Consider the following 14,342-nt stretch of genomic DNA (forward strand, 5'->3'; position numbering starts at 1 on the left):
ATATATAGGGGTGCAACAATACTTACACCTGTACTGAATCATTCAGTACTGTGCGCTAGGTTCAATAAACACTATGTATCGAACAATACAGATATTTTAAATTAGGGCTATTCAACTGGAGTGACCAAAGGTCGGCCCGCCAATTGGTTCATTCATCTCTTAAGCCCAAACCCCCGATTTTCTACTTTAATTACTCTAAGTTATTTTAGTTAAACATAGACATGTTTAGTGTCTACAGAAACATCAGAATCTTGGCTACAAGCTGGTGAAAACCATTTCTATGAACATCCAAGACAGTTAAAACTACAAGCAGTTGAATATAAAACTATGAAAATGAAAATAAAATTGGTTTAAAAATTTGGCAAGTCAGAGATGTCAAAATATTTTGTGGTAAATAAGCGGCATAATATGTTTTTTTGTTTGTTTTATCATCACTACATTTATTAAATAGGGTTCTGTGTGTTGTAATCATGATTAAATACAGCAGAATAAACTATTTCAAAGGTCTTTCTAATACTTAGTTTATTTACATAACAACTTTAATTGCTGGATGTTCGGCCCCTGAGCTGTTGGTCTGCATTAACTGTGGCCCCCGGAGCAATTTAGTTGAATAGCCCTGTTTTAAATGTATTTTATCAGCTTGTCTTCTGAAGATGCTGTGTGTTGAAGGCTCAGTGGATCTGCACAGACTGCTGTTTCAGCAACATTTAATTTAAAAACTGAACTTTTGAGGTTAAACAAATATTCAGAATTAATTTAAATAATTACAAGTTAAGAAAGACATGCGATTTTCTCTTTTTTTTTTGTTTTGAAATACAAATCGAACCACTAAAGTATTGAAATGAAATGAATCATGAAATTTCTGTATAATTGGAGCACTAATATTTATTTGTAAGTTAAACAATACGCTTTGTGAAAGCAAGCATAAAAAGTTATCCTGAACAATAATAAATAGCAGTTTGAAAGAGTTTCCTCTAGTAGGTTTCCAATAATAAAGATCTACAACAACCTTTATTTGATGACGGGACAGGGGAATATATTTACATATATATACATATATATATACATATATATACATATATATATTAGAAAACCAACTCCAACGATTAAACCATTCGTGCGAGTTGGCTCACATTTGTGTCAGTGATATAAGTGATAGAATTTTTCAGAAAGTTTCATTAAAATCCGAGGTCATCAAACAAACTGAACTGAAAACACGTGAAAGTTTCAGGAAAGGTTTAATGCACCGCAGAGATCAGTTGATCAAAGTTTGAAACCTGTCTGAGCAGACCCAGAAGACTCTGCTGTCTGTCTGTTAGCCACTGTTGGCAATGTCTGAGGAGATCATTGAATACAGCCTGAACCAGCATGCTGCAGATCGAGTGCTTATCCTGGGCAAAGTTGGACAGGAAGCCAGGCCGACCGTTTCAGCTCCGAGTCCTGGGGGAGGAGCTAAACCCACTGCACCTGAATGCATACAGGCATACAAAGGATGGATAAGTGCCTTCAGCCTACTAGAAGGGAGAGGAGGGACAGTCTAGACACATTTTATGTTACTGATAACCACTGATCACTAATAACGTCCATTTAATGGACTGACAACATTCAAAGCAGGGAAAGTTCAGCTGTTTCTGCTGGTAAATAAACACACTTGGGTATATTGGTAACTGGCAGCCTGTCACAACTTTTGCAAAACCTTTAATTTCTAGACATGTTAATCATCCATATGAGAGGAAAATTTAGCAAATTATCTGTGGGTGTATGTTTTGACTGGCTTTCATTACTTTGTAACGAGTATCTATAAAATGTTACACAAGTTATAAAGAGTTTTTTAAGGAATATGCCCAGGGACGTAGGATAAGAAAATAATAATGTGTGCCCAACATTACTATCTTGTGGCCAAAAGATACAGTAATTTTGTGCAGCTGAATTAGCTGTCTCTTTGTGAGAGAGAGAGAGAGACGTTGTTGAAGTCAGGTTATTTATGATTACTTTGTTTTTGTGTGTGACTGTTCCAAGTTACCCCACATTTATTTACTTTTTGGTGTATGATTAATATAAATGGTTCATTTTCCATAGTATTTACGAGATGACATTGAACATTGATGTTCACTGTGTGAACATGATGTGTCAAGAAACATATTTTTTATTGTTCCTGAACGTAACATGACTCTGACTCCTACCACAGTGTTGGTACGGAGTGAGAGAGGAGCCTGCTTCCAGTCGACTCCTGTGTCTTATAGTTGCAAGTTATACTAAGAATTACTCCATGCCTAACCACAAATGATGGCAGTATATCATTGTAATTTGATTCTATATTAAAATCAAATGAAATGAAACTTTTCCAGGTTAATAATCAACTCTCTGCATAGAAATAACAGCAGTAATTATCTCAAGGCCACACATTATGAGATAATAATGCACGGGCAACAATTATTTGGTTTTTCATCCAATGTCACCAGATGGGTTCCATAACTTAAAGTTTACAGATTATTTTTTTGTTAGACTTCATTGAAAAATTTAACAAGAATAACTTGGCCTGTTTCTTTGCTCTGAATGCTGTTGTTTCAACCATGGTGGTGCCCAGAACTGACAACTGTCTTTGTGATCATTTACATTTTTGCATCTTAAAGTCGTTCCATGTGTGATTACTTAAATAACTTTTTCTTCTTTCCTCAGTGAGGAAGCCAACCACAGTGAATCAGCCGGCTCAGCTCCAAAGGTGAACTAAACATAACACTCACCTGTTCAGTGACTTCCTTTAGAGACACTGTGTAACCCTGCAGGTCGACTGTTCGTTTTAACAAAAATAAAATACTTTCGAAGTCAGAAACAAATTCTACTTGTTTTTGTCAGTGAATGCTCTATAAAACAGACAAATGATGTAAAATAAATACAACATACAGCTTCAACGTTTTTTAAAAACAGGTTTTAAGTTCATTCTGGGTATTCTTGGCAGACTTGGTTGAGTCCCTACCAGTGTAAATTGGCAGGTTTCCTGCAGCAACTTCCTTCCAGAAGCTTACTGTCAGCCTGCTTTAGCAAATCAAAAACCAGTTGTGATGCTTTACCCAATTAGAAACTAGCTCTGATACTTTATCCAATCAGAAATCAGTTCTGGTGCGTGTTTGGGTTCATGGTCCTGTCGGACTCCACACTGTTTCCACCATCCATCTGTTGATTCAAGGTGAAGATACTTCCACCACCATGCTTGACAGTTGGAACAGTGTTAAAATGCTGTGTGACCTTTGGAGGCCGCGGCTCATTCTTGGTCCTCTCTGTTCATGGTGTAGAACTGGCTTCACTGTGGACAGGAACCTAACCTGCTGCTTCCAGCAGATTTTATGTGGTTCCTTCCATCTGAGTTGGAGAATCATTTCTTACTGGAAAAAAATAACATTTATGCTCCTGATGAGTGGATGGAAACTTTGGACTACAGCTGTAGATACAGGAATAAACCCAGAAAGACTGGTGTCTGAACAGTTATTGTTTGGAATATGTTGTATGACTCACTGCTCACTTGATCAGTTTTGTTTTTATTCTCAATGAGACTTTTACCTGGATAAGTAAAATATAAACATATAGTATCTAATGCAGAATAAACTCAAACAGACCTGAGATAGAGTAAAATATTTTTTACATTTGTACAAAACAGGATCTTGGTTAAAAAAAATCTCATAATTTATACTTTTCAAGTAAATTTGGTTTATTTTAAATGTCCTGTGTGAAAAAAAATGAAAGTTTGTTTACTAAGTGAAATATCTGTATATATATTTATATTTAACTTCTAGTAATAATAATTTAATGCCATATTGAGTATGCATACTAACATGGCTGCATGTTTCTTGCTGCTTTTGCATGTTGCATGCACCGTGTGTGTTATAAACCCTGCTGGTGGAGAAGAAGCCTGGTCCTCCTCCCAGTCGGCCTCCGTCACGACCACCGCCATCGCCGGACACAAAACAGCCAAATGCCAGCCTGTTGGAGGAAGAAGCCTTGGGAACAGACACTGACACAAGCTGCACCAGAACAGCACCACAGGTCAGACTGAACCTGGACTGCCCACATGTTAAACAGGTCCATCTGATGGTTTCTACTTACACTCTGAATGATCGTTTAAACACAGACTCTTTTCAAACAGCCTGGGTTTATTTTTTCAGCTACTATTTTGTGATTTTATTAAATTATAAAGTCATAAATAAATCTGAAGACCTGTTGGAATACTGACTAATTGATGTGTTGACGTATTTTTGAGAAAAGATTTTGGTCTGACCTCGTATGTCGAATTTTAGATTAAAAATTAGAGACCTGAAGACTGAACCCTGAGGAACTTTTCACTGATTTAAATCAGTATTTTTCATTTGTGTTAATTAGATAAACACAGTTTATCCACAACTCCATTTTTTTAACATAAAGATGATAAAATTCCATAACAGTATTAACAAATTTGTTGTATTATACTTAGAAAAAAGACGTTTAACTAAGCCTAACCCTATTACCACCTCTCACATGAATGTGTGCGTATGTAGCAGTGTGAGCTCAGGTCAGGGGTCAACCTGCTGAACTGGGATGTTGAAGTTGCTCCAGATGTGGATGTATTCGGTGCTCAGGTCAGATGTTTCAGAATTTATGCTGAAAGTGTGTATTTACATGCATTTTGAACTTAAAAATTAAACTTTAAATTATTTTAAATTCTGGCTTATATTCTGTTTTGATCACAATTACAGTATTAAGCGCTCTAATTTGATGGCTAATAAAAAAGAAATTCCTGAAGACATTTATGACTAATATGTTTTTAGTCTCACATGGGGTATAAAAAATGTCTTCTTATTGCATGTAAACACAGATGTTGTGTGTGCATGTGTGTGTGTGCGTGTGTGTGCATTTTTCTACATCATGGGGACCATTTTCCAGAAAAACTCAGGTTCATGGGGACCAAATGTGCCTCGTGGGGACTTAAGCCCGGTCCCCATGGACACAGATGGTACCAGGGTCAGGGTTACGCTATAGAAATGTTGTAGAAAATTACGGTTCTCACAGGCATATAAAACAAACAAGTGTGTGAGAGTGTGAGCTGTATGAAAGCAGATAAACCTTTTTCACTGCATGGCTTTGCATGGTCTGAACCAGGACTTGTCTTCACTGTTTATACTTTGTGCACTTCGAATTTATTTCTAAGTAAAGTTCAGGGAGAAAAAAACACCCTCCTTCAGTTCTAGAGTTTTACTTTTATTATCACTGGGACCAGCACTAAAACCATTCTAAACAGAGCATATATAGGAGTGTGTTAACAAAATAGCAAGAAAGACATCAGCAATGCGCTTTTGCCCTGTTTACACAAAGATGGTTTTCAGTGAAAACATAATTTTGTTGTGATCCAGCAACTCCTTTACATGTCACCAGTGACCGGAGTCTCTGGCCCTGTTTACATGAGACCGTTCTCTGGAAATGCTAATGTTTACTGGGTTAAATACACACACAAAAAAAAAAATCACCCGTTGACAGGAATCACTGCAGTTATGTGCCATACTATGGGGTGCCAAGTGTAAAATGAAATGTAAAAAAATTTCAACTAACATTTTATTGTTTTTTACTCACTGTTCTTACATTTAGCTAATTTTTACTAAATTTAAATTTAATTGTTCAAAAATATATTTAAATGTTAAATCCTAAATCTAAATGTTAAATCTAAATGTAAAAGTTAAACCTTCAGGTATTTTGGAATGGAGCACAGCTTTTTTCTGTTAGTTCTCAAAGACATGCATGTTAGGTTGCCTTGTGGACCAGGCCTCTCTTGCAAAAGAGATCTGTGGTCTAAATTAGATTTGTTTGGTTAAATAAAGCTAAATAAATTTAGATTTTTACCCAAAATATATGAAATACCAACTGTCAGTATGGTGGTGGAGGGCTGATGGATTGGCCTTGTTTTACAGGACCTGGGCATCTCTGTAGACCAAAGAATACTAGAACCATAGTTGGGGTCAGGACCAAATTATATGCCACAAAACACTAAGTTCAAAGATGATCTCCAGAGATTTAATGAATTAAAAATAAATGGAAGCAGTTCTAAAAGACAATGAAGGGTTGTTGAGGCAGCTTATTTATGTATTAACAATGTTTCCATACTTCAGTCATAGACAGTTAGGGATCTTTGGTCAACTGTATTTTTGTGGGTCAAAGATGAAAAGTTTTGGGATCCCTAATCTAGAGTTAAACGTGAGGCCATTTGTCCAACAATTTAAGCTTTAACCAAACTGGAGGACATGATACAACAACAGGACAATGATCTCAAATGCAGCAGATAATCTCCATCAGATCAACTCAGAAAGAAAATAATCAAGATGCTGCAACAGTCCAGTCAAAGTCCAGATCCACAATCTGACTGAAATGCTGTGGTGAGACTTTCAGTGAGGTGAGCAGAAACCAATGTCTGCAAGCCTTAATGAATTAAAATGTTGTAAAGAAAAGCAGGTTTCTCCACAACCATGTGAGAGACTGATAAGGTCCTACAGGAAAGCACTACTGAGAGTTCTTGCTGCTAAAAGAAGTTCTACAAGACGATGGTCATAACCCTTTTGTTTCCCTAGAACTGCAAGAAACAAAACACTTAAATTACATCTTCAAACTGAATATTGTACAAAAAAATGTAACAATCCTTCACATTCTGGTTTCGTATAAACTCAAGTGTTGATCTAGAAAGCAATATAACTTCCTTTCTTGGATATGATTGAACAGGAAGTCCAGTTGCCTTCAGTTGGCAACATGAGTTGTGAAAAATGGTCATCATAATTACTGATGGAGACACACTGATGGAAAGCACACAACTGTCTGTTTGGTGATAGTAATGAAAGTTTTTGTCTCATTCCATACTGCTCCACATCAGGCGCCATCATGGGACTCGTGGGTAAGCCTGAGACAATTATCGTAATGTAGAAAAAAACAATATTAAAAGTGGAGAAATAAACTTTCCAACTCTCTCCCTTTGGGTTCGCTCCTCCTTGTGTGGTGGTCTTTACCCTATCATTCAACCCTTTGGCTTCTCCTGTATTTACCCTCCTGATCTTCCTACTGATGCAAACCAACCCTTGGTGCTGTAGCAAGAGCAGGCCACTTCAGAGCAGGTACCCCAGCATGATGAGGACCTAGAAGAGACCCAGAGTGGTTGGAATTACAATGAAAGCTGCTCTCAGAGCTACAGTCAGCCCAGGACTGAGGACTGGAATGAAGACCAGGGGTACACTACACCCAACTGGGACAATGTTGATGACGAGGAGGAGGTAGTGTTGAGGATCACAGTTGGAACCTCCAAAACGTCCTCTTGATCAGTCTTAGATCCCTTTCAAATTTAGTGAAAGACACAAAAAGACTGTCTTCCCTGAAGCTTTCTTCTTTTTTCCTACTTTAAACTCTTTTTTCTTCTTCTTTGGTGTTTACTAATTTGTCAGATACTTCTTTCCTAACAAACCTGGACTTTTCTCTGAATTTCTAGCTACAGGGTTTGGTGACCAATGGCTCCAATGGAGAACTTCCTCCAGGGTTCCTGTACAAGGTGAAACCACTTTGTCTGTCCTTTGCACAGTGAATAAAAACTCTGGCTCGGCTTTTATTGAGATTCTTTGCTCTTGTCCTCCAGGTCAAAGCAACACACGAGTACACCGCCACAGACAACGATGAGCTGGAGCTGAACATTGGAGATGTTGTTTTGGTTTTAGCTTTTGACAACCCAGATGAGCAGGTGAATATGTTTTGTGTTTATGTAGATAGAGATTGGGGCATCATGCCGGCGCAGTTGGTAAAGCTGTCACCACTCAGCTAGGAGTTTACTTTGAAATTTGATCCCAGATGGGTTTTTTTTTTTTTTTTTTTGGTTTGTGGTGTATTGTTGATGATGAGTTTCTTCTCTGTCTGTCTGCAGGATGATGGCTGGCTCTTGGGTTTGAAGGAGTCCCATTGGTTGCAGAAGAAAGATATTTCAGCCAAAGGTGTTTTCCCTGAAAACTTTACTCAAAAGGTTTGATGTAATTGCCACATACAGACTCTCAGCTTTTTTTTTTCTCTGCTCCGTCACCTCAGTCCTGTTATTTCAGCATCCATTTTTGTTGGACCCACTGAAAGGTGACATCTCATAATGTAAAATGGTGCCTGTTAGTGAATAGTCAAAGTCAAAAGACATAGAAAAACACAGACATGGAGAAAAAAAGTCCACTATTTCAGTTCTAGGGTTCCAATATTCCAACAAATTGAAGAACCTCCTCAAGCAGCAAGAACTCTTGGTAGTGGTTTTATGTTGGTCTGTAACTACGGCATCACTACTGTGTCACTAGCTTGAAAGTGCAGTAATGCTGATTTGAGCGCATTTATCAAAATGAACGACAATAATTTGAAGCGTTTGCATTCGAATCACACACACGTTCAGTAGTATTCTGGCAATCTCTCAACTCTGACAAACTGCTTGTCCGGCTGTTTCACAAATCTTATGGTTCCTCCAGATGGCACTTTCCAAACTGAAGTTGTTCTGCCATATTGTTTTCCCAATCAAACCATCCTGCCATTACCTTTAACCTGCAAGTGGAACTCGAAATTGTGAAGTTGGACTTACGTCAGTTCCGATTTGACAGCATTCCAGTTTCCAGCTTGTCAGAATGTCGGAAAAAAAGTGCTTCTAGGTATGGCCGTTTTGTACCAATTTGCCGACTCAAAACTACAACTTTAGGGGCTCTTCCAGTTGATAATTTTACCTCAGAAGCCTGAAATTCCACCTGGAACCCTGTACCAGACCTGCAGAGTCTGAGATAGAGTTATTTCTATGAGATTTCTCTTCAGTTCATCCCAAAGGTCCACTGTGAATAATATTTTTCTGTGCAGAATGATGGACTCAAATAGTTTTGAAATGACCTTTGACCTTTCACAGACAGATGGGCAACAGAGCCATTGCAAAAGTCTTTCCCTCTTGGTGTTGTGTTAACGTACAACTGCGTACTGTAGATGTTACAGAGGTGGTCCCACTGAGGATTTTTTACAATCAGGTAAAAATCAGATGACTTAATTGTAACCTTAGAACTGAAAGACAGTGGACTCCCCCCACCCCCACCATGGCTGTCCATTTCTGTTTTGATTTTTTTTTTTTTTTTTTTACTGTAGAGTTAAAAGCCCACATTTTCAGATGTTTTTTTTTTTGCATCCAAGTCAACTTGTTTTTTTTTCTTTCTCCTTTTGAAAATCCCCAAATAGAGAAACAAAAGCCAAAACAGCACCAGAATTTCCACAAGTATATAAAAAATGAAGTTCAGGAACAAACTAACAAAGTACACCAAACTACATCAAACCTGATGCATTTGAACATATTTTCTGCTGTAGTCTAGACTTGGCTAGACACTAACCTCAATAAAGTGTTTTCATAACAGTTCTTCAAAACCTTTTCCCCCATCTGTAACATTAAAATGTAAAATGCTGAACACTCTTTACAGGAGTAAAGTTTTCTACTATTCAGAAAGAAAAGCCATTAATCTGACCATTAAAGTTTGTGTCTAAACTCCAAATAAGGACCCTGCATTTCAAAACTTGACTTGAATAAACTAAAAGTTTCCTGATGAAAGTCCAGTTGTTTTCTGTTTTAGGAGTAGAGTTGAAAAGAAACGAAAAATTTTTTGGAAAATTTCCAGAGAAGAAGTTGGAAAATTTACATGAAATTGATGGGAATAATAATTACCTGAAAATTTGAAGTGGTTTAAACAAATCGTACCATTAAAAACTCACACAAAATATAAACATTTTGTTTTGTCAGAAGCAGGCTATGGCTGTGTCCAAATTCAGGGGTTGCATCCTTCGAAGGCAAAATTTGTGGCCACTGCGCCTCGCTGAAGACTGTCCAAATTTGAAGACTCCTAAACTGAGGCCCATCAATGCATCCTCCTTTTGCCTCGATTTGAGGGATGAGTCTGGTGTGTCCATCTCGATCACCCCATCCCAAGATGCATTGCAGATTGACTGGAGTTTTTTTTTTCTTAAAAAGGTGACCGGTGCTAGAAAATTTGTAGTTTTAAATAAAAATCTGGTGGTATAAAATTTTCAACTTTAAAGTGGTTGTGTTAGACTTTTGTCATTTGACATGTTTTTTACCTCCGCCAAGGAGGTAATGTTTTCGGTCGCGTCCGTCTGTCTGTCTGTCTGTCTGTCTGTCGTTCTGTCTGTGGACAACATTACTCAAAAACTTGTGGACGGATTGTCATGACATTTTTTACCACATGTGGATACTGGGCCAACTAACACACCATTAAATTTTGGTGATTTTCCAGATCACAATGCAGATACAGGAATTTTCTTTTCTTTTACTCTCTGAGGTCGAAAGCTGTGATGCTTTCACAGGGCTTCTGTAAAAAACAGTGACAGCTATCAGTGTTCATTTGAACTGATTGGACAGCGCACACTTCAAATGTTGTATTTTTTATTTACTTCCAAATCAAACCAGATTTAATGATGAATAATTTTTGCCATAATGTGCGCATTATTACGCATTTGGTGCGCATTTAGAGAACGCTTTGTGACCAGGAAGTGCGTGACTGCACCATGAAAGCTATTTGTCCCATTTCCTCAAACACACCACATTGTAGACACATGTAGACAACTTTGAACAAAATTGTTGATGTTATATATTCATGGATATCCCATTGGATTCACATAAAAAAACTAAAAATAAGTCAATTTCCAATCAGAAAAAATGACTGACATCTAACTTTCTGTACGACAGATTTTCATTATTAACAAAGCTATTTTCACAATATTTGGTCATTAAAATGTAAAATTTCCAACATCAAATATTTTCAGGGTTTTGCTGCCCTAACTGGAAAAACTCTTTTAGTTTCTTTGCGTAACACATTTAATTTAAAAATTTTCAGTCCCTGTAATAACAGGTGCTGTTCAGGTACACTGTCCAGCAGAACGCTAGATTTAACATCATGTTTTCAGGACTTAACCCTGATTTAATAAAGTCTGTTCAAGGTTTATCAAAGGGAACACTTTTTTTGTAGCACCGGTCATTTTGAGGATAGGAATTCTTTTTCATATGGAAGTCATTTTATCACAGCTCATCTATTCACTGAGAGATATGATGCTAAACCTTATAATAAAACTTTATCTCCCTAGTTTTGTCTTTTCATGACATATGATAAAACATCTAAAAATTAAATTTTGTGTCAGGACCTTCTGTGTAGGCTCATTTTTTCTCAGTATTCTTCTTAATTAAAAGTGAAGTTTTGTAGTCCATAACTGCAATAAAAAACTGCAGGATTTGTTGCCTGCAGTCACATTGCAAAATGAAAGACTTAGATTACATAATAATGCATTATTTAAAACGTTTTTGTTTTTTTTGTTGGCTACAATCACATTAAATAAACCACAGGTAAGCACATGCAACAAATATTTTTACACTTTGTGAAGTGGATGAATAAGACACTGATCTGTTTTAACAAATGCACCATTTGTTGAATGAAATCAGTTTCATTAAAGATGAATGAAACAGTATTTGTGTGTTGTTGTTTTTTTTAAAGGAACAAAAGGTTATAAGGAAATTCGTGGGCTCTTCTGTTTAAGGAAAAAACAACCCTTCTGTAAATATGAGACCACACAATAAGTGAACGTGAGACAGTGACTTCAGTTGACCTAATAATAAACTAGATCATTTATTTACAGAATCAAATAAATCACTAATGTACATGTACAGCTTATTGTGGACAATCAAACTTCCTACAAAGAGTTGAAATCAACAACTAACATGCGTCTGAGTTAATTATCATTACTTTGACAACTTTATCAGGAACAACAAACTCCAGGCTTAAGGTCTTAAATAAACCATTGTTTGCTGCACTTTTTCTTAAAGGGGCAATATCATGTAAAATCAACTTTTTTGAGTTTTATATCATGTTATACTCATAAAAACATGCCCAAAGCCTTGCTCTGACTCATTCATGCATGTTTGAGAAATCCTGCAGCGTTTTTAGGAAGCCATGCTGAGGAGCAAAACGACAGGTGGGGACCAGAAACGCCTTTTAGAGGTGGGCGGATCAATACTAAATATCGATAATATCGATACCAGTGCTGGTATTGATATTGAACAATACTCATGTAAAAAGATCGATACTCACGCTTTGTTCTTTCCTGCACACACTGACTGCTGCACACGTAGATTATTCAAAGTCTACTCTGTCTGTAGTACTGCACTGTGTCACACACAGCATGGAGCGGTGGGCGGATCGATACTAAATATCGATACCAGCGCTGGTATAGAACAATACTCGTGTAAAAAGATCGATACTCACGCTTTGTTCTTTCCTGCACACATTGACTGCTGCACACGCGGATTTTTCAAAGTCTACTCTCTGTCTGTAGTGCTCACACTCAGCAGCGCTAGCCAAACAGCTGAGCTAACTAAGCAGGTAGGCTGGCCCACTTAGCGTTCTCATCGAGCCCTCTACCTCACGAGATTTTGTTTTAAGTTGTCTTGAGTGATATTTTTTATTGTTTATTTACATAAAACAGAAACCAGAGACCAGTTTCTGTATTGAAAGGAAGAAAATTCCTTATTTTTTGTTTTTCCTTAGAACAATTTTATTTAATAAAAGAAACAAAGAAATAACTAGCATAGATATCTAGTGGTGAGGGAAAAATTTTTATTTTATTTTTGTATAAAAGATTTATTTTCCTAATGTTAAAGGAAACTGGTTTGTTACTGCTTAATTGTTGGCAAGCAAAAATATTGATTGTTATAATAAAGTACTTTGTCACATACAATGTTTGGAGAAATTCTATCCTAGATCTTTTCAAATTATGATGCTTAAAAAGTATCGGTATCGATATCGGTGGCCCTGTATTTACTTGATATCAGATCGATACCAAAATTCCCAGTATCGCCCACCTTTTTGTACCAGAAACGCCCCTGGGACATGTCTTTAACCCGAACTTCCTCATGGCGAAGCGCCTCCCCCCTCCCTCCCCCCACCCATGACTGCAGGCTCTCAGGAGAAAGTGAAACTTCCTGCCTGCTGAGCTCTCAGCATTAGTTGTCACTCAGTGAAGCTCCTTTCAGATTAAAAATACCTTTGAGGAAATGTATTTTCAGATGCTAAGTAAACCGCATCATAGCACCCCCCCCCCCCCTCAAAACGGGACAGAAGAGAAGCAGAAGGAGGTTCTTAAAGAGACAGGCCAATTTCAAGGCGTTTAGAAGAGGAAGTGATGAGAAGATACGTTTATTTTCTATTTAAACATAAAAACAGCATTTTAATAACAGCTAAAGGTGACAGATACTTTATTACGGCATAGTATTTAAATATACGCCGAGAAACACATAATATTGGCCCTTTAAGTTTTGACAGGGCATAAGCTGAGGGTAAGAAAAGAGGGAAATGAAGGTGTTAGTCCTAACTCCTAACTGGTCAACTGGTCTCTGAATGCAATTGACACTTTTGTTTTTTGAGATTGGAGTGTGGGAAACGTAGCTGTCCCAGTGGAATGGTTGCTGCTGGTCAGGTAGGTTCCTGGGGCTGGAACCTGATCTGTTTGGTGCCACTTTCCATTGAAGAAGTGGAAGATTTGTACATATTTGGATTTATGATGGTTGGATTCCTGCTGATCGGCGGAGGTGGAATTCTGGCTTATCGGAAAAAGAAAGTGATCCTGACAGCAGTCCAGGCCTGTTAGAAGCTGTCAGGAACCTTTGATGGAATCTCCTGTACTGGTAACACACAGACTCAGATGCTGGGGGAAGTAAGTTGCAAACTGGATGTGATTCTGATGAGAATCGCAGCTCAGCAGCGTGCCCATAAGATGTAGGATTACACCTGGGTGAAGTTTCAGACAGAAAGAGGCGAGAAAGAGGAAACCCTGAACTCTGGGACTGAGCTTGGGAGGAGAAGATCTGGTCTCTGACAGGTCCTGGTCTTGGATTGGTTCCAGCACGGAGTATTAACCTAAAACGTCACCAGCTCCACTGAATCCCGGCCCTGTACCATGTGTTTAATCCCCAGCCCCCTCCCCTCCTTAGCTGTCTGCTCTTGCAAGAACTCCATCTGTTCCTGGATGCTGGACTTCCTTACCATTATCAGTTCTTCCAACCTGGAGTACAAGCAGTGGTGGTCAGTGCATTTTACACCTAGTGGTGACCTGCCTGAATCTATGCTCTATGTGCTTTTAATGCTGTCATTATGATTCCACAGCTACAAAATTACAATAATACACAGAAATGAAACATAATTGCAGTTCTCCCCCCTTACAGATTTTCATAAAATTTAAGGAGTGGAAATAAAAACTTAAGGGTGATGGTCAGCAGAGATTGTAACAACACTCAA

At 37.8% G+C, this 14,342-nt stretch overlaps 1 protein-coding gene across 1 annotated transcript in view; it reads left to right on the forward strand.

The window, feature by feature from the left end:
• LOC106535969 (myc box-dependent-interacting protein 1) overlaps nt 1–9,595 on the forward strand; it is a gene marked incomplete at its 5' end in the record, with an annotated part of 14,304 nt that extends 4,709 nt beyond the window's left edge. The window contains 7 exon segments of the mRNA XM_014033122.1: nt 2,680–2,722; nt 3,904–4,077; nt 6,884–6,904; nt 7,098–7,277; nt 7,490–7,549; nt 7,634–7,735; nt 7,916–9,595. Of these exon segments, the coding sequence (XP_013888576.1) occupies nt 2,680–2,722; nt 3,904–4,077; nt 6,884–6,904; nt 7,098–7,277; nt 7,490–7,549; nt 7,634–7,735; nt 7,916–8,017 (682 nt within the window).
• Nucleotides 9,596–14,342: the final 4,747 nt, after the last annotated feature.

The sequence above is a fragment of the Austrofundulus limnaeus genome, unplaced genomic scaffold (genome assembly GCF_001266775.1).
Source record: "Austrofundulus limnaeus strain Quisiro unplaced genomic scaffold, Austrofundulus_limnaeus-1.0 Scaffold1634, whole genome shotgun sequence".
In the NCBI taxonomy this organism is placed as follows: Eukaryota; Metazoa; Chordata; class Actinopteri; order Cyprinodontiformes; family Rivulidae; genus Austrofundulus; species Austrofundulus limnaeus.